The 20,763-nt window shown below is 44.8% G+C and overlaps 1 protein-coding gene across 1 annotated transcript in view; it reads right to left on the minus strand.

Annotated features, from left to right (window-relative positions):
* Positions 1 to 20,763, minus strand: part of C5 (complement C5) — a 128,095-nt gene that overhangs the window by 40,755 nt on the left and 66,577 nt on the right. Inside the window, exons 23-28 of the mRNA XM_029613368.1 lie at positions 12,466 to 12,555; positions 9,908 to 10,120; positions 9,535 to 9,610; positions 3,681 to 3,840; positions 3,481 to 3,576; positions 180 to 357 (exon numbers count right to left, since the gene is read on the minus strand). Coding sequence (XP_029469228.1) covers positions 180 to 357; positions 3,481 to 3,576; positions 3,681 to 3,840; positions 9,535 to 9,610; positions 9,908 to 10,120; positions 12,466 to 12,555 — 813 coding nt within the window. The remainder of the gene's footprint in view (positions 1 to 179; positions 358 to 3,480; positions 3,577 to 3,680; positions 3,841 to 9,534; positions 9,611 to 9,907; positions 10,121 to 12,465; positions 12,556 to 20,763) is intronic.

A 20,763-nucleotide genomic window follows, 5' to 3' on the forward strand; every position in this document is an offset into this window, starting at 1 on the left:
ATCCACCAACAATGAAACCCCCATCGTGCCCTACTGCTCAGTTAACAACCAGCCAGTTTCATAAGCATAATTCTTGTTGGCTTTAACTGATTACACTTTGAATTCTCTTGCCTAAAACTAAATGTACTTATGAACATTATTGTGAGTGATCATTTGCATCGGGGAGACAATTTGCTGACCTGTATCTTTCACAAGAGCCTCCTTCTTCAGTGCCATGAAAGCAGAACGGGTGGCTGGCCGGGAGGGATCGCTGAGCGCCAAAGCGTATGCAGCTATTGCCAGGGTAAATGTGCTCTGTGCACGATCCACGCTGCTGGCCACATACTCCTCAGCCCGATTCATGGCATCTTTGATTTGCTGGAATAAGTGCCCATGCAAAAAAAATATATATGTATAAATATAACAAACCCACAATCTGATCCTTAAGACTGTCAATAAAGACATTCAGCATCAAATCCCAAAGACAGTTTGATCTGGTTAATCTCGATAACATGTTTGTTTTTCAGGATGAAACACAAGGCATCAGATGCAATAAGTGCTCAGACTGGGGTGAATTTTCATATAGAAGGTGTTTATGTATGTAAAGGGCTTGTTATAACACAGCTTGGATTTTGTATGGATAAAAGGATGGGCATGATTCGATTTTGTGCATACTTTTACAAGCACAAACAAAAGAGGCATTCCAAGGATGGAACTGGAGTAGAGTTTGGATTTACTCACCTACATTTGATTTTGAAAAGTGTGTATGCAAATTCACAAGCGCAAGTTATGCATCGCAAAGAGCAGGTGTAGCTTTGTGCAGGCAAGCTTGGGCCCATGCTTTTGTGTAATTTTTAAAGCAAGCTTATGTGCATTAACTCGCTATGAAAATTTTTACCCATGATGTTGCAAAATTGCCCTTATTAAGGCTTATGGTGGACACCACCGAAGCACTCTTCAGGGGTTAACATAGCATTTTTTCATTGTATTTTCACATTGGGAAATATTCTTATATATCTGAAAGTCAAATTAACAGTCATAACCCCTGTTTTTGGAGAAATAAGAGCACATTTTGACTGTCATTTAGTTTCAATGTCTTCTGTTTGGAGGGGTTAAATATCTAAAAAATCCTCCAAGGTTTGCTGAACCCTTGAAACAGAACCATGGCTTATTTAACACTCATTCCTTATGCTTGGGTTACCAGGACCTGCATCTGACTCATGCAGATCTGATTAATTTACCTTCTTGTGCATTGCTTTGAGTATGTTTGGGAAAAGTAGTACATAGATGTAAAATAATAATAATAATAATAATAATATCATTCTCTTGAAGATCAGAAGTGATCACTAATCTTCAGACATCTAGTCCAGGAGATTCATTTACTTAAAATTAGAAAAATTATTCCTTTTCACATTTGCTGGCTCTTTTTGACTATATTTTCTTTATCCAAGTATACTGTAATCTCTATGTATTGCACAGGGATTATGATAGGGGTCATTGTTGAGAGTCATACCAGGTTAGGGAACAGTTTTGCAGCTTCATACCTGGTTAGAGGATGGTGGAGCACACTGAACTGCTGCAGCACACTGAACCGTCGGCTCAGTGTGCTGCAGCAGTCAAAAAAGCAAACAGAATGTTAGGAATTATTAGGAAGGGAATGGTTAATAAAACGGAAAATGTCATAATGCCTCTATATCGCTCCATGGTGAGACCGCACCTTGAATACTGTGTACAATTCTGGTGGCCACATCTCAAAAAAGATATAGTTGCGATGGAGAGGGTACAGAGAAGGAAAACCAAAATGATAAAGGGGATGGAACAACTCCCTTATGAAGAAAGGCTGAAGAGGTTAGGGCTGTTCAGCTTGGAGAAGAGACGGCTGAGGGGGGATATGATAGAGGTCTTTAAGATCATGATAGGTCTTGAACGAGTAGATGTGACTCGGTTATTTACACTTTCGAATAATAGAAGGACTAGAGAAAATTATTTTTCACTCAACGCACAATAAAGGTCTGGAATTTGTTGCCAGAGGATGTTGTTAGTGCAGTTAGTGTAGCTGGGTTCAAAAAAGGTTTGGATAAGTTCTTGGAGGAGAAGTCCATTAATGGCTATTAATCAAGTTTACTTAGGGAATAGCCACTGCTATTAATTGCATCAGTAGCATGGGATCTTCTTTGTGTTTGGGTAATTGCCAGGTTCTTGTGGCCTGGTTTGGCCTCTGTTTGGAAACAGAATGCTGGGCTTGATGGACCCTTGGTCTGACCCAGCATGGCAATTTCTTATGTTCTAAGTTATTTCCCCCCAATCTCTAACGTGCATGCAGGCCTGAGGCTGTTGTGATTTATAATATGGCAATCAGATTCACCTCTTTTTAAATAGCACATGAAATGCAAAGCATACCTTTCATGTGCAGCTGCCTTAAAATTAGCAGCCGAGTGCATAGCATGCGCTATTCAGTACTGCACCTTGAGCTGCTAGCACTGGAGCCCTTAAATAAACCCCTAAGGCCCACTATCTGAGCATGGTCTCACTTGAACCAATGAAATCTTTCCAGGTGGCTTCTATTATTGGAACAGGAGGGGCTGTTTGCTCAGTACTGGCACATATACAAGGTCCTTCATTTTCAATTTAAACAGATTTTTACCCTAATTTTAGGATGATTAAAGAGAAGCTCCAGCACTTCAGATGCAGCATCTCAAGGCCTCCAGTAACTGCTGGAAGCCAGTGCGGGCCAAAGCACCTGCAGCATTTCCAAGTCCTGCCCCCCCCCCCCCCCCCCCCCCCGCAAAAATGCTGATCCTCCAGTGTCACTGATATGGTGCTTCAAATCCCACCTCCCCCTCTCCCTCTCCCTTTCCCTAAGCAGGCAAAGTACCAGCTGCTTGATGCCATGAATGCAGCAGTTGAAACAGACTATGCCCAACAGGAGCAACTCCTGGCAGGTTCCCTGGCCCTGCAAAAAAAGAAGTGCAGTGCTGCACAGCACGGGAGCCTCAGCAAGCTGCTGCCAGAGGAGAGAGGAGAAACCTGAAGCCCCTAATAGTAAGGATGAATGCTGTTGCAATAGGGAGTGGAAGAAAGAGGGAGATTTTTATTGGCAGTGTGGGGAGAAAAGGGAACCGCAGGAGATGAGGTTAGCGATAGGGACGCTACTGAGTGGATGAGTGGGAGAATCTACTTGTTTTATTGTCCTGGCTTCTTTCCAGCAAATAAACTCTGATATTTACCCAGGAAAACATCAAGTCACATTTTTCAACTGACTTTCTCCTGTTTTGTTCTTGTCATGATAAGCCCTGATAAATTCCCAGGAAAAATTTTTGAAAAATAAAAACGGAAAATGAAAGTCCCTACATATATAGTGTGTAAATACTATGTGGAAAGGGGGACAAGAATGGAAATGGTTTACACTGCAGCTAAAGATCTTATGTGAATGAAATAGCCAGTCAGAGCCAATCCCACATATTATTACCTCAGATTAAATAATAATGACACATCACTTACCAGTGTTGGGCACATGTGATAAGCCTTCTGAAATCCAATCAGGACGAAGGCTGTCAGATATAATGCTTTTTCCTTGTCTTTTGTGGGTAATGTGCCCTAAAAGATAATACAAAGCAGCAGACTCTAATGTCTGGTTTCCAATGGCTTGCAAAATGTACACAACAGAATATTGCTTGATCTGGATTAGGTATACACCTTACCTGTAGTTTTACTGGCTTATAATTAGAATGTTCCATGAAAGACCCATCTTTCATCTGACAGCCGTCAATCAGCCAGAGCAAAGAATTACAGACAGACATTTCATTCAGAGCAACGTATTGATGAACTTGTCCAAAAATTCTTAAAGCAAATGCTGTTAACCTGAAATTTCATTAAGAAGACATAGAAACAGAGAAACGTAACAACAGAAAAAGACCATTTGGCCCATCTAGTCTGCTCATTCACTCAACTAATTTAGCTTTACAAGTCGCATCAGTAATGGAACTGAATGGCCTGAGTTTGACAAGTTTGGCTAATGATATAGTTAGAAGGTAGGCCTTCTTGGCTCAGCAAACTCGCAGCAATCTACACCATGTGACTGTACAACAATTGTGACAACGGAAGGAGTTAGCACAGATATACAAGCCCCGTGGGGAGGGAGTTCTCATCCTGGACTGTGTTCTGGGAAACCTCATACGTTTCTCTAAACATGCCTTCTAATGCACGGATGAAAACAGTATAACTAACAGAGGCAGGGGAGGAAGATGGCAGAGGGACAGACAGCAAGAGAGAATCCTCACCAAAAGAAGCAACCCAGCTGCCCTAATTGTAAGAAAAGTGTGTGTACTACATTATTGTCATTGCAACAATTGCCTTTGCTACAACTGTGTATTCTGCATTGCGTTTTGGGACATTAGTTTACATTGGTAAAGCACTGCTTATCCTGGCACCTGCTGACTCAGGGCGTGAGTGTGGCGCAAAGCATTTTGTGCAGCAGATCCTGTCAGGAAGGGAGCCTGCAGGATACCAGCCTTCTGTCTTATAGTGGTGGATCTCACTGGGGGAGGTGTTTGGGAGATATTGGCCCTTTGTGTCCTTATGTCCTTTTTACACCCACATACAGAATGAACCTGGAACACTATCATTCTCCTAGAAAGCCCCTCTGTTTATCCCATGCTTTCTTGAATTCAAATACTGTTTTTGTCTCTACCCACATCCACTGGGAGGCTGTTCTATGCATCCACCATCCTCTCTGCAAAGAAGTATTTCCTAAGATTACTCCTGAGTAGGGATGTGAATCGTTTTTCTAATGAATTGAAATATCGTACGATATTTCTAAATTCGTTAACATATCGGGTAAAAAAAAGAAACGATCACTTTTCCCTCCGAATTTTCATATAAATCGTTTTTTGGGTTAGTGCGTGCTAACTCATGTTAACGCGCACTAACAAAAAACCGTTTATTTTTGTTATTTTTTGTTACTTTTTGCTATTTTTGCTATAGCGCAATAACCCGAAAAACAATTTTTCACTAAAAAAAAATGGGGATCAGCGGGAAAACGAGATTTGCCTGCGGCCAGACAAATCCGAAAGCGGGAACCATCAGGCACCCGATTCACATCCTTACTCCTGAGTCTACCCCATTTCACCTTCATTCAATGACCCCTTGTTCTAAAGCCTCCTTTCAATTGAAAGAAGCTGCCTCCTGTGAATGGAAACTTTGGAGATATTTAAATGTCTCTATCATATCTCCCCTATCTCATCTTTCCTCAAGGGTATACATGTTTAGATTTCTATGTCTCTCCCCATATGCATTAGAATGAAGACCACTGACTATTTTAGTAGCCATCACCTAGTTTATATGTTTTTGAAAGTGGGATTTCCAGAACGAGGTCTCATCAGGGACCTGCACAGGCCAATATCATCTTCCTTTTTCTGCTGACCATTCCTCTCTTTATGTACCCATGCATCTTTCCGGTTTTTGTGGTCAATTTAACCACCAATTTGACCACCTTAAGATCATCAGGTATAATAATCACCCCAAGATCCCATTCTTCTGTTGTGCTTAGAAGAATACTGTACTTCTCCCTTTGTTTTTTGCTCCCTAAATGCATTTTTAATATTAAATCTTAGCTGCCAGACCCTAGAACATTCCTCAAGTTTAGTTACATCCCTCCTCTTGTTTTTCATATCTTCCTGGCTCTCTATGCTGTTGCATATTTTTGTATCAGCAAAAAAGACAAACCTTTCCCAACAATCCTTCTGCGATGTTGCTCCTGAAACTACTGAAAAGAACCGATCCAAGGACCAGTCCCTGAAGCACTTATAATATCTGCCTTTTCGAAGTGAACTCCATTTACCATTACCCTTTGTCACCTCCCACTCAACTAGTTTCTAACCCAGTCAATCACTCTGGGGCCCATACTAAGAGTGCTCAATGTATTTATAAGTCGCCTATGCAGAATTGTGTCAAAGGCCTTACTGAAATCCAAGTACACTACATCTAGTGCTCTTACTTAATCCAATTCTTCGGTCATCCAATTCAAGAAATTGATAAGATTCATCTGACAAGATTTACCTCTGGTAAAAATATACTGCCTTGGATCTTGCAATCCATTAATTTCAAAAACTGCACTATCCTCTGTTTTAGCAGTGATTCTATTAATTTGCTCACCACAGAGGTCAGACTAACTGGCCTGTAGAACCCAACCTCCTCTTTACTTCCACTTTTATGAATAGGAACCACATCTACCTGTCTCCAGTTCTCTGGAGCATTGAAAAGATCAACCAGTGAAGCCAGAACTTCTCTAGGTTCCCTTAGTACACTCTGCTTTATCACATCCGGCCCCATCGCTTTATCTATTTTAAGTTTAGTTATCTCCTCACGAACACACTGTTCCGAAAATCAGTTGAGGTTTACCTCACTGTTAGGATTCGTAAGTTAGTGGGCCCTTGGCCCGAGGTGAGAGGTGGTACCGCCCACGGGGAGGAGCCCCACTGAGCCTCACTGTCTGGAGGCGAGGTCTGAGCTACAGGAGACACAGCCCAGTGAGTACAGGAAGAGTAGGAGACTGGGGTGTGGAAGTGGTTAGCCAGATAGGTCCCCCTAGTGGTGGAGTGCTGAACAGGCCCTGAGGAGTGGGGAATGCAGGCAGAGTATGGAGGAGAGCTTGCGAGGGTGACCCCAGGGGGTGAAGCCACAGAGAGAGTCAGCACAGGAAGAATGACGTAGGCCTATCCGAGGCTCGGGGAAGCCTAGGGGTCTCTGGCAGTGCAGAAGAACATTACCCCGAGGAGCGGGGGAGTGCGGTACAGTCTCAGAGATAGGCAGGACGTTACCCCGAGGAGCGGGGAGCAGAATGTAGTATCAGAAGTAAGCAAAGCACTGCCCCGAGGGGAGGGGAGCGCAGCACAGTCCCAAATTCACAAATGCTACCCCGAGGAGCGGGAGGGGGGGGGGGGCGCGGCTTAGTCACAAGCGATGATAATGGCCCGCGGAGCGGGGTACGCCAGCACTAGGTCTCCACGAAGCGGAGCGGAGAGGCAGTGGCCCGCAGGGCGGGGTACACCTACGTTGGTCTCCACAAGGCAGCATAGCACTGCAATGATCCAAAGAGCAGGGTACACCGAAGAAGAGTCTCACGGGTAGAGTAGAACGACAATGGTCTGCAGAGTGGGGTACACCAAAGTAGTGACTCACGGGGAGAGTAGTTCGGAAATGGTCCACAGAGCAGGGTACACCGAAGTAGTGTCTCACGGAAAAGTAGTTCCTGGAGTAGCCCCGAGGAGCAGGGGGAGAAGGCAGACAGCGTCCGAGGTGCAGGGCCCTCCGTGGAGTGGATAGGCAGAGACAGGAGGAGGGCCCCCAAGGAGCGGGTACCCGAGAGTGTCTCACGCCAGGATAGCAGGAACCAGGAATCAATGTCTGTAACGAGAACAGCCAAGCCGATTAGAGCCAGGCCCCGATGGTGCTTAAGAGTCCAGGGCTAGTGATGTCATCAAGGGGAGATGCCCCTGAGGTTCCCGCTCTTGTCTCCTTAAAGGAGGGCCATGGAGCACGCGCGCCTAGGAAGTCCTGGGAGAGACATGGTGGTCGGCGGCATCCTCGTCAGCCTGGGGAGTCCTGGAACGGAACCATGAAGATCGGAGGCGGCTAGCCACAGCCGCGAGTCTTCCCAGAGGAGAGAGGGCAGCAAGGCACGAAATGAGTAATAGTGGTCGCAGCTGTCTGTGACCGGCGGTCATAACACTCACTTCCAGTCTTATGTGTGTCCTTTTTATGTGGTCCTGCTCCTTCCACAGTGGACAGCGAACAGAAATATTTGTTAAGCAATTTCACTTTTTCCTCATCTTCTATATATTCTTCCCCCTCACCTCTGAATCATACAATGCCACTTTCGGATTTCCTTCTATTACTAACATATCTGAAAGGAAATCTTGTATTCCCATTTTACCATATTTGCTATATTGTATTTTGTATTTAACATCCTGGGTCCCAGTTCGATGTAACCCCCGTTCTATGTAAAGTTTTTCCAAGTAGTTGTTTCGCTGTAAACCAATGTAATATGTATTTTTACATGAATGCCGGTATAAAGTTCAAAATAAATAATTAAATAAATAAATACATATTTTGCCTTCCATTTGAATTTTTTACATTCCTGATTATTTTCCCAGCTTCTCTTAACTTTTCCAAATATTGTCACCTGTCTTCCTTTTTTTATGATCTCCTATTTTTTTATTACCTTTTCAGCTCCTTCTTTAGAAAACCATAGTGGCCTTTTTTTCTTCTTTCCTTTATTTACTTTCCTAACAAAAAGCTAGGTTGCCCTTATAATATTTCCTTTTAGTTTTGCCTACTTCTCTTCTACTTTCCCCTAGATTTTTCCATCCAGCTAACAACACATTGAGGTTCGCCCCCAGTTTTCCTGAAATTTAGTTTTCCTGAAATTTAGGACCTTTGACTTAGAATGAGCCTTCATCTCTTGCACATTAAAACCGAACCACACCATCTGATGCCAGATGATCATCCACTACATCAAAGACCTGGTAAGCATCAGGTCCAGAATTGCCCGCTCCTGTGTAGGTTCCCTCACCAGTTGACAGAACAGTTCTTCCTGCAGAGAATCCAGGATCTCCCTCTCTGTTTCTAGAAGACACCGCAACCGGGATGTGCCAATCAACATCCGGCAGATTGAAATCCCCTAAAAATACCCCCTCCCCTTTTCAAAGCAATTTCGTGAATAACCTCCATTAAATCTCTATCCATTTATTCTGTCTTTGATGGAGGTCTGTACTTTATAAATAGATGTTCCATTTCCTTTTTCCAGATTAACTCAGAATGCCTCCTCCTTACCTCGTAAGCCCTGGAATTCTGTTGCTTTAATATTGTTTTATATATAATGCCATGCTCCCTCCCTTTCTTCCTACCCAGTCCATCCTGAATAGACTGTAGCCTGGTATAACTATATTCCCAGTTATGGTTTTCCACGTACCATGTCTCCGAGACAGCCACTACATCCAAATCAGCTTTTCATGATTCTATCTAGATCCGGGACTTTATTTCCCATACTAAATGCATATTCCCTACACAATAGCACAGAGGCAAGAAATACCCAATATCCAACATACTCCTACAGCTAAAAATTTAAGGCCAGATTAAGAAATGGGTGGTAAATATCCTGCACTGCTTACTGTGCATTTTATTTCCCCAGGATAATGCCTTATGTCATATTTACACCTGCACTATTTCAGAACTCCACAGGATAAATCACATTTTTGCAGAGATTAGGCAAATTCTTGGATTGCCTAGTGGTGGAAAGAGTGAAGTTTTTGCATGACTTTTAAAAAAGCCACAGATAAGAAATTCATTGCACATGCAAAATACTCCAGTTTTTTGCAGGGTTTTTAAAAAAATAGAATTGATTTTGCCCAGATCTTTTCAGTCTGGGTCTTTTAATTGTAAACACAGTTTTAAGACAAGTTTTCTTCTCCTAAGCATCTGACTAACACAAAACTGAGGAGTGTAATTATGTGGCTCCAATTGGAGTCCGTATTGTATCATTTCCTTCCCACTCACCAGGTGCTGGGTGAATCATCATTCCACATGCTGTAGGAGAAGTCATTGTTCCTGAAAGCCAGAATGCTTATGATCCCTAGAGAATGTGGTTCCAGGAAGAAAAGAAAATGTGAATTTTTATTCTAAATAATATTTTATTATGAGAAGAAAGAAAGGTTAGCTTCTTGGGATGGTGATCTAAAGAATGGTCTTGGTAAAGATCATGCATTAACAGCTTTCAGAAAAGTTATTTCATTTCATAAAACCCAAGTTTCAAACATTTCCAAATTCTAGAAAGACATGGTTTTTAGTATTAATCTTCTTACTCAGCTTATAAGCCACCCAACTGCAGTTTCTTCAAACAACCCGAATGTTTGGCAGTGTTCTCTCCTACCTTCTTTCATCTTCCTTCTCATATTAACTCTAGAGGTGAAGGTCTGAGGGCCAAGCAAATGCCAGCTGTCCAGTTTTTCCAAGTAATGAAAGACATAGAATGCGGGAGCAATCCTCATGAGCTCTGTCTCAGCGCTAAGCTTAGGTAGACTGGTAAGGGTATTAATGCCTTCAGCGCTGAGGACTGCAGAGATCACTTCACCAATTAGGTGCCCTGTGAAAGAGAATATCTGAATTGAAAAATACAGTTTTCTATTAAGGAGGATAGGAAGGTAGAAGACAAATAATCTGTTAATTAAAAGTTATGGGATAACACTTGGGACCCAGTAGATATTATGGGCCAGATTTTGTAACCTATGCACGGGCGTAGATTTGTGCACGCAACCCAGCACGCACAAATCTATGCCTGATTTTATAACATGCGCGCGCAGGTTATAAAATCCGGGGTCGGCGTGCGCAAGGAGGTGCACACTTGTGCACCTTGCGCGCGCGCCAAGCCCTAGGGGAGCCCTGATGGCTTTCTCCGTTCCCTCTGAGCTCAGAGGGAACTTTCCTTCCACTCCCCCCTCCTTCCACTCCCTTCTCATATCTAACCCGCCCCCCCAGCCCTATCTAAATTCCCCCCACCTTTGTTTTATTATTTGGCAGGCATAGGTTGCGCGCGCCAGCCGAGTGCCGGCATGCAATCCCCGGGCCCAGCGGCAGTGGCGAGGCCTCTGGCCACGCCCATTTCCCGCCCCTCCCCACCCATGCCCTGCCCATTTTTTCAAGCCCCGGGACATACGCGCATCCCGGGGCTTGTGCGCGTCACCGAGCCTATGCAAAATAGGCTCGGCGTGCGCAGGAGGGGTTTTGAAGGGTTACACGAGTACATTACGTGCTTAACCCTTTTCTAATCCGCCCCATGCTTTTTGTAAAGCTTTTCAAGATGCATTAAAAGCAGTCAGGGGCTGGTCAAATCTGTCCTTTCAATTGAAGACAAAATAACTTCCGCTAAACTGAACCAATCAAGTTCAGACTTGAGAGAAAGTGGAAAGGGGAGATCAACAATGGTCCTACAAGTAACACCATTGAAAATGACTAGAACTTGATGGTTTTACTTTTCACCTTTGTTTTTCTTTACTTTATAAAAAGAATGTAAATGATGCAAGTAGGAAACTACATTTTGTTTGGGGAAGTGTCTGGTGGAAGGTCATAACAAAGAGCCAGGAGCTGGGCAGTGCTAGATAATCCCCCAACAGGAGCAGAACAGGACTCTATAGCAGAGCAGGGCAGGGCCTTCTGCTTGTCCGGCACCTCCCCCTTGGGTTGGGCCTGCAGGTTCTGGTGGCAGGCAGGACTTCTCTAGCAGGGTGCATGGCAGGGTGCAGTCAGGGCAGGCAGTGGTCAGGTGAGGTCAGAGTCCAGGCAGAGGTCAGGGCAGGCAGAGACCAAATAGAGGCAAGGGCCAGAGACAGTCCAAATCAGCAATAAAGATCAGTCCGAGGAAAGCAGACTGGGAAGGCAAGGCAAAAGCAGGACAGGGGAACGAGGCTGGATAGAGAGGTAAATCTGGGCAGTGCAAGAGCATGGAGAGACAAGGTAGGAACAGGGTAAAACACACAGGCAGGAACAAGGTAAATCACTGTTACATTCAGTCTGAACTACATTCAGCCTGAACTAGGCAAGACAGGCAACAGACAAGGAGGGCCACTGGGAAGTCCAGACTGGACAGGAACAAGACACAGTACACTCAAGCAAGAACTGTCACCAGGAGAAACAACAGGGAACAGGAGGGCCGCTGAGAGACCTACAGGGAACTGGGAGTCCTCAGGAACTAAGGAAATGAATAGGGACAAGACAAGTCCAGACAACATGGCCTAAATAGGCCACACTGAGAACAAAACAAGGCAAAGCATGAAGATCTCTAAGGCCACAGAAACAAGGCTAAGTGCAAAGTTGGCCAAAGTAAAGAGCCGAGGTCACACGATGATGAGGCCTCAAGCTATAACTAAGGCAGGCTTATATAGGTCTGCCCTAGCTGCATCGTGTAGCTTTCAATGCAAAGGCTAGAGTGGGTCCAAGTGTGGCCCAGTGAGGTCCCCTGTGGCAGAGGGGGGCCACCTAGCAGCCAAAATCATGACACCATATCAGGAACCCAAAAGAAAAATATTTCCTGGATCCTAGTGCTCTCTCCTAGTCCCTGGTCCCCTACAATCCTGACATTCACACATACATGCTGAGATTCCTTCTAAAAAGAGAAGAATTTCACTTTTTAATCCTGGCAAGCAGGCACTTTTCATAAGCCCAAAATTCATCAGAAAAATGTAAAATAAAAAAACATTTAAAATACCACATTTGATTGCTTATTTTTAGAATCTTAGTGCAGAACAGTGTATTCTCTGCGTTTTCTTATAAATCAGGAGTGAAGCACATCTGCTTTCTAGTTTCATGTGAATACACCAGAGGAAACTCTTATTGAAATGAAAAAATACAGCATTTTTCAGTCCATGATACAAAATAAAATCTCGGTGAGCTACATCTATACAACAATCAATTCTTTTGGCTGTTTAAGTTTACCTTTTATGCTTACGGTCCTGTCGATCTTTGATTTTGGGACCATGCCAGATGGCACTCTGTATCGAAATTCTTGCCTCCTTCTAATTGATCCTGCCATTAAAACATGTTTAAAATCAGTAACCAGAAGAAATCCAAGACATGATACTTGTATGGGCAGATAATGCTAGTGTGGGCATTACTGCTTCCATCAAACTCCGGTCCTCGAGGGCCACAAACAGGCCAGTTTTCAGGATATCCACAATGAATATGCATGAGATAGATCTGCATGCTCTGCCTCCAATATACGCAAAACTATCTCATGCATATTCATTGTGGTTATCCTGAAAACCTGGCCTGTTTATGGCCCTCGAGGACTGGAATTCCCCTGGCTTACATCAAAGGCTCTGACTTCATGAACCTACTCAGGCTAGGTCAACAACCAGATAGGGCCATTTCCATGACTGAAACCTGAGGATGGTGATCCAGATTTAGCTAACAGTCAACCATTTATGTTTTCTAAAATCCATTGGGAAGGGAGATTAGAAATAGCTGAGCCAGCTCTAATTTTTCAATGTACTGGACTCATCCAGGGACCTAAAACCAGTCCATCTGGTCAAATAAGCTGAGACCCTGGAATGATGTAAGCATGTTTCCTCTATGATGTCTATAGTGTGATGAAAGCATTTTACCTCTATGACATCCATGGTGTGGTATGTTCCCTCCATGACGTCTATGGCATTATGTAAGCATGTTACTTCCATGACCTCAATGCCATATAGGCTCAACTGATTAGTCTTACTGTAGTTTTTGTTTGGATATTCCTGCTAACCTCCTTAAAAAAAATTCATTCTGAGTTTTTTTCTAAATCATAAGAGCATCTCTAGCAATCATCAACAGTAAACACTTTGGAATAGAAACCTTATGTAGAAAGAACACAATTCATTTATTTATTTATTTTTATGTTATCATTATGCTTATAAGCTGTTCTCAATCTTAGTGATAAGAATAGAGTATAAATTTAAAATAGAAATAATTTATTTTTATTTTACTGTATTTTTTTTAAGTTGAAGGTTTAATTCTGAAGTGACAGAATAGCTACATAGGATCAGGGTGAGTAAGAAGTGGGCAGCCCTTAAGTACTAGCAGCAGAAATCTCCACCAGGAGAGATGATTAAAGTTAGAAGCAGAAGAAAAGAACCATAGTGGCTTTCCAGACTATGCTGAAACAGACTAGCCTTTCTTTTGGGAAGGCCTCTGCCTGCTAAACAGTTTGGGAAATACATGCGGAAGTTTTAGGGTCATGATGACAAAGTACAATGTCAAATGCTGGTGAGGGGAGGTTGCAGCCCATCTGCATATTTCTTCCAGATGCCTCAGTGGTCGACTCCAGAAGTCACCACAACCCACCCCTGGTCTGAGGTGCTCTCACACCAAGATCCTTGAGTAGCTGGCCAGGTACTGTGTAGGTTGTAGCCCATCAGATACTTCTCTCAGCTGCCTCAATAATTGACTCTGGAAGTTGCCCCAACTCACCTTAGTTCTGAGTTGCTCTCAACTTGCATTCCTCAAGTAGCTGTCCAGGTACTGGGGATATTACAAGCCTCTCTTTATTTCCTATGGCTCCATTGCATTTTCTCTTCCTGATGCTAATGCTCCTCAATCTTATTCTCTGCTGCAAACCACTACTACTTTGAACTTTCCCTATTCCTTACATTCTTTATTCACCTGCCATTCTGTCATCTGCACTATCTCTACTGCTTGTGAACTTTAAACTTTTCTTCCTATCATTCAACCATCTCCACTGTTTCTGACAGCATCTTATCCTTGTTGCTGTCATCACACCTCTACCTCTCTTCTATGTATTCTGCTGATCCTCCTCCTGCTCTCAGCCAGGAAATCAATCCCAATCCTGGTACTCTAAGGTAACTTTCACCCCATTGGTCCATATCAAACTGTTATCCCTCCAATATCATCACTATTCCCCTTCCCTCTTCTCTTCCTTTCTCATGCTCCCTATGAAATGTCCACTCTATTTCCAAGAAGCTTGCTTATATTCATGACCTCTCTATCTCTCATACTTTTCAATTCCTTGCCTTGACTGGCTTTCCCCTGAAGACTGTTTCAGTTACTGCTCTCTGTCATGGAGGTTATTTTTTCTTTCATGTACCTTGCACACTAGCCCATGCTAGTAGTATTGGTTTGCTTTCTCTCCCACCTGTAGATTTCAACCCCTTCTTCCAGGGACGGTTCTATAATGAGGCAGAGTGAGGCAGCCGTTTCAGGCAGCAGAATTTTGAGGTGGCAAAAAATGCCCCTCACAGAACGCTGCTGTGGCATCAGCCTCATTCTGCCTGCCCTTGCCACGGCTGCTTCAACTCAGCTGGCAGCGGCCAAAGAACAGAGAATGGCTGGGGGCCGCTGCTGGAGCTCAGGCCGGCGGCGGCCAAAGAATGGAAGAGGCCCCACGTGAGAGAGAAGCAGCTTGTGTGTGTGCACACTTAAGTGAGGCAGCTTGTGTGTGTGTGCACACTTGGGGAAGCAACTTGTTGTGTGTGTTTGTGTGTATGTGTGTGTGTGTGTGAGAAAGAGAGAGAGATTGTGAGCTGGGGGGTGAGAGAGCATTTGTGAGGGTGCTTGGGGGCGAGAGCATGAGTGAGAGTGCTTTAGTTTGGGTGCCAGAGAGAGCCTATGGGGGGTCAGAGACAAGGAGTGGGAGGGGGAGAGGTGACACCATCTCATCCTTCACCTCAGGCAGCAGATTGCCTTCAGCAGCCCCTGCCTTCTTCCACCTCAATACCACTCTTTTTCTTCTTTTGAGGCCCACTCCATTTGCCTATTCACCCCACTACTTCTCCGAGTAGCTGTCATTTATTGATCCTCTGATAAATTTCCCTTCTCCTTTCTCATCAGCTGATTCCTGGCTTTCCTTCTTCCTTTACCCAACTTCCCCTTCTCTTTTTCTTGGTGACATTAACCTCAAAAATCCTTTCCTTAACTTCCTCATTTGATCTTCAACTCTGCTCTACCACCTCTACCACCTCTAGTGACTTAATGATCGGATTCAGCTGGAGGGAGAAAAAAATCTGATCGCTGGAGATGTGAATCGGAACATTATATTCTCGTCTGCTTTAGACACTCTTGAGCCTCCCCTTACTCATCCTGTAAGGCGCACCAAACCCCAGCCTTGGTTTACCCCTAGAATTTATTTCCTATATTCCTATGCCCACCCTACAGAATATCTCTGGCTAAAATCCCATGTCCAGACAGACTTCATACATTTCATATACATGTTGACCTCCTTCCAGTCTGCTATGTCACTTGCCAAGCAAAACTACTAAGTCCATTTGACAAACTCTCTGGCATGCAACTCTCACCATCTCTTTGCCACACTCAATTCTCTTCTCAAACTTCCTTCACTTCCATCCCCCCTTTCACTGTCTGCCTAGACTATGGCCAACTACTTCCATGGCAAGATTTACAAAATTAGTCTTACGTTCACAACCGAGACGCCTCTATCTTCCTCTCCCCCCTCTTCTTTCCTCTACCCTTTCCCTAGCCTCTGTCACTCTCTTCCTTTTCTGCCCATCTTGTCTCCTTCTCCAAACTCATTATTTGTTCCGCTGCTCATTTTGCCCGTTCCTCAGCTCTATCTCCAATTCAGTGATTTCTTCCATCTCTCACGTCCCTAATTTATCACTTTCCACTGCTACTGTTCCTACTGCCTTCAAACATACTGTGATCACACCTCACTGGAGCCTCCCTGACTTGCCAACTATCATCGCCTTACCTTTTGCTTCCAAATTACTTGAATGTTCTATTCACTGCAGTTGTTTTGACTTACTTTCATCTCAAACCATGCTTGATCCACTCAAGTCTGCCTTTTGCCCTCTACATTCTACAGAAATAGCCCTTGCCAAAGACTCCAATTACCTGTTTAAAAGGCTAAAAGAAAAGCCTATTCTCAGTCCTTATCCTTCTTGAACTATCTGTTGCTTTTTACATTGTTGATCACTACCTACTCCATGATACTCTGTCTTCTCTTGGATTTTGGTACTCTAACCTGTCTAGGTTCTTTTGTTACCTCTCCCATCAAACTTTTAGTGTTTCCTCTGACAGATCCTCCTCTTCTGCCACCTATCAATTGGTGTACCTTGGGATTCTCTCCTGGGTCTTCTTCTCTTCTTTTTTTATAAAAATTCTCTTGGTGCTTTGATTTCCTCTTATGGCTATCATTACCATCTCTATGCTGATGATTGCCAGATTTGTCTTTTTATACCAGAAATGTAATCAGGAATCCAGGCCCACATCTCATCTTGCTTGTCTAATATTGCTTCTTGGATGACCCACCACTACATTAAACTCAACATGGTCAAGACAGAGTTCCTTAACTTTCCCCCTAAGCCCACTTCCTCTCTTTCTCCCTTCTCTGTTTCTGTGGATAACACTGTAATCCTGTTATAATTCGTGAGGTTTAAGTGGACCCTTGGACACTGTGGCAGCTGACCACGCCCACGGGGGAAGTCCCGTGAGGGGCGACAGGTCAGGCTCAGCTTGGGACACACAAACACAGAGATTGATCTTTTATTAGACAATGTGTTGAGACCACCAGAGGTGGCAATAGTGAGCAGCAGAAGTAGCCCGGCTGGGCTAGTATCCCTCAGGCGCTGGAACAGCGACTCCTCCAGTAGCAGTGCCGTAGTGGAAAGAACTGAGAATAATGAGTACAGTGGAATATGCACAAAGCCCCAGTATGGAGAACCCCAGGATAGGGAGAGCAGGCCCTTGAGGAGCGAGTACCTGATCCCTGAGAGCTGAGAGGCTTGAAGGTAATGTACTCACACAGTGGTTCCACGTAGGAGATGGCACTTAGGGCTGGAATGGAGGCAGGCCCTCGAGGCGCGAGTACCTGGTTCCAGGGAACAGCTCTGAGGTGAAGATGGTAGTACTCACTGGTGTAGAAGATAACGAATCCTTCCAGGCAGAAGAGAAGGTAGGAGCAGGCAGCAATTCAGGGAACATGGGCCCTCGAGGAGCAAGTACCGGTTTCCTGATAGTGACCTGAAAAGCAAGTGAGGCCCCCGAGGAGCGGGTACCCCGTTAGCGTTAAGAGTCCAATGGAAATTGGAGAGGCAGAGTAGCTGGGTACGGAGAGCGAGTCCCATCCGTAAGAATTCCCCTTGCTGACTCAAAGGCTAGCAAACAATGTAGGCTTTAAATATCCAGGCAGCGTGACGTCATCACAGGGGGACACCCTTGAGGTTCACGCCAAGTAGGAAATAAGAGTAAGGGCCGCGCGGCACTCACGCCCTAAGGTACCAGCGGAGCATGGCAGGAGGCAGTACCCAAGCCGGTCCGGGGATGCCGGAGAGGATGGCAGGCAGACGCTGCGGCAGCCAGGCATCCATCCATAGCGAGAGGAGGTGCAAAGAAAGAAAGGTATGTGGAGTGAAGTCGTCGGGAAGGGACGGTTGCAACAGTACCCCCCTTCAAAGGGTGATCTCCTCTGCAGGTACCAGATTTTGGTTTCCAAGGATGCAAAAGATGAAACTGATGGAGCATCTCTTTGTCAAGGATATTAGCCAGAGGCTCCCAAGAATTTTCTTCAGGGCCAAAACCTTCCCATGAGAGAAGGTATTCCCAGGTTTTGCCTCATTTGCGGACATCAAGAATGGCTTCGACCTTATATTCTAGGTCATCTTCTGCATTGATAGGAGATGGTTCCTGAGATTTGGAAGAGAATTCACTGATGATGAGTGGTTTCAGAAGTGAAACATGAAAAGCGTTATGGATGTTCAATCCAAGTGGTAACTTCAGACTGTAGGTAACATTGCCAAGACGTCGGAGGATTGGAAATGGTCCAATGTAGCAAGAAGCAAATCAAGAGGAGGGTAACTTCAGTCTAAGGTGCTTAGTGGATAGCCAGACTTTGTCACCAGATTGAAAGACAGGCACTTTGGAATGATGAGCGTCATAAAACCTTTTGGCTCGATCACTCGCTTTGAGTAGCATTGTTTCGTCTGAGTCCATAATTGATGGATTTCTTCAGCAGTGGATTAAGCTGCTGGGGACGTCACTGAGAGCTTCAGTGGAAGTGGCGGTGATGGTGAACGTCCATATACCACTTCAAATGGTGTTGATCCAGTTGATGTTACTGGATGAGAATTAATGGCGAATTCAGCCCATGGTAACAGTTCGGCCCAGTTATTCTGACAGCAACTCACATAGGCCCGAATGAACTGTTTCAGGGTCCTATTCATCCGTTCTGTTTGGCCATTAGATTGAGGATGATAGGTAGATGTATAATTTAGAGAGATTTCGAAGAGTTTGCACAGGGCCTTCCAGAATCTTGCCGTGAACTGTGATCCTCGATTTGAGACTATGTGCTTCGGTAAGCCGTAGAGGCGAAAGATATGGACTATGAAGAGCTTCGCAAGTTCCAAGGCTGAGGATAAGCCAGGTAGTGCCACGAAGTGGGCCATCTTGCTGAAGTGGTCGACTGTGACCCAGATGGTATTCATACCTCCAGAAAGGGGTAGATCAACTACAAAATCAGTAGTGATATGCATCCAGGGCTGTTCCAGAGCCAGAAGTAGGTTTGTGCTTGGCACAGTTGGCACAAGATGCCACATAGGAGAGTGTATCTTCCTTGATAGTTGGCCACCAATAATACTTCTGTAGCTTAAGCAGGGTATGGCGTTGACCAGGATGGCCAGCCAGCTTGGAATTGTGCGCCCAATAGAGCACTTTCTTTCTGAGACACTTTGGCATGATGGTCTTACCAACGGGCACAGAATGAGTAGCCGCTAAGATGACTTTCTTCGGGTCGATTATGTGCTTCGGCTCTTCCGGAATATCCTCCAAGAGAAAGGATGTCATTCATCATGTTCTGGAACACAGCGGGTGTGTTGCACATGCCGAAGGGCATTACTAAATACTCAAAATGACCGTCTCGAGGGTTGAAAGCTGTTTTCCACTCATCACCACTGCAAATCCAGACTAAGTTGTAGGCCCCCTTCAGGTCAAGTGTCGAAAATATCTTGGCCCCCTGAAGCTGGTCAAACAGCTCTGAGATTAAAGGCAGGGGGTAACGGTCTTTAATTGTAATCTCGTTCAGACCTCGATACAAGGACGTAAGGTTCCGTCCTTCTTCCCCACAAAGAAGAATCCTGTGCTGGCTGGCGACTTTGATGGTCTAATGAAACCTTTCTGTAAATTCTCCTCACTGTACTCAGACATAGCCTTATTCTCTATTGCAGAGAGTAGATAGACACGTCCTTTAGGAGGTTCAGTGTTTGGTTTCAGCCGAATGGCACAGTCATAAGATCTGTGTGGAGGGAGGATGTCAGCACCGAACTGGAGTTGTAGGCATGCAGGGAACAGCAGAAACTTCCTTGAGGCAACTGCCATGACAACCTGGGCCCTAGCGGGATAGTTCCAAGGAGGACCAGTTGAATTGAGGCTGATGCAACTGCAACCAGGGTAACCCCAGAACGATAGGGTGCATGGCCTTCTCTAACACAAAGAAGGGAATTGTCTCCGTATGGAGGGCTCTGGTGCGAAGAGTCACTGGTTCGGTACGAAGAGTCACATCACCGGGCAAAGGCTCTCCATGGATGGATGACAAGAATAGTGGAGCTTCTAAAGTAACGAGGGGAATCCTCAAATGTTCCACTAGGCGTCGAAGTATAAAGTTGCCTCCTGCCCCCAAATCCACAAGGGCAAGAGTTTGGATTGTAGACAGTCCGCAAGTCAGGGAGACTGGTAGAGAGAGCAGAGGAGGAGAAGGCGAGGTAAGGCCTAAGAACAGTCCTCCTGCAGGACTTAGGCCCATCCGTTTTCTGGACGAATAGGGTATGTTGGGACGTCGTGACCAGCTTGTCCACAGTACAAACATAAGCCATGCCTCTTCCGAAGTCTTCTCTCTTTTGGAGTCAAATGACTGTGACCAAGTTGCATCGGTTCTTCTCCACTGGCAACAGGTACTGCTGGAACCATCCGAAGTGCAAATTTAGCACGAGTCTCCTTCTGAACTGGTCCTTTAGTAGGCTTGAGTTCATTCACCTTATCACGAAGCCAGTGGTCAATTCTAGTAGCCAAAGTCACTAGTTCATCCAGCAAGTCAGGTGTCTCACGAGCGGCAAGCTTGCCCTTCAAGCGGGTATTCAGACCTCTGAAGAAGAAAGTTTTCAGGCATCTATGTTCCCAGCATAACTCTGTAGCAAGAGTCTTGAACTCTATTGAAAAATCAGCCAGTGGTTGGTTGCCTTGCTTCAGTCCACCAGGTCAGAACCAGCAACAGTCACTCAGCAGGATCATCAA

Source organism: Rhinatrema bivittatum, chromosome 8 (assembly GCF_901001135.1).
Source record: "Rhinatrema bivittatum chromosome 8, aRhiBiv1.1, whole genome shotgun sequence".
In the NCBI taxonomy this organism is placed as follows: Eukaryota; Metazoa; Chordata; class Amphibia; order Gymnophiona; family Rhinatrematidae; genus Rhinatrema; species Rhinatrema bivittatum.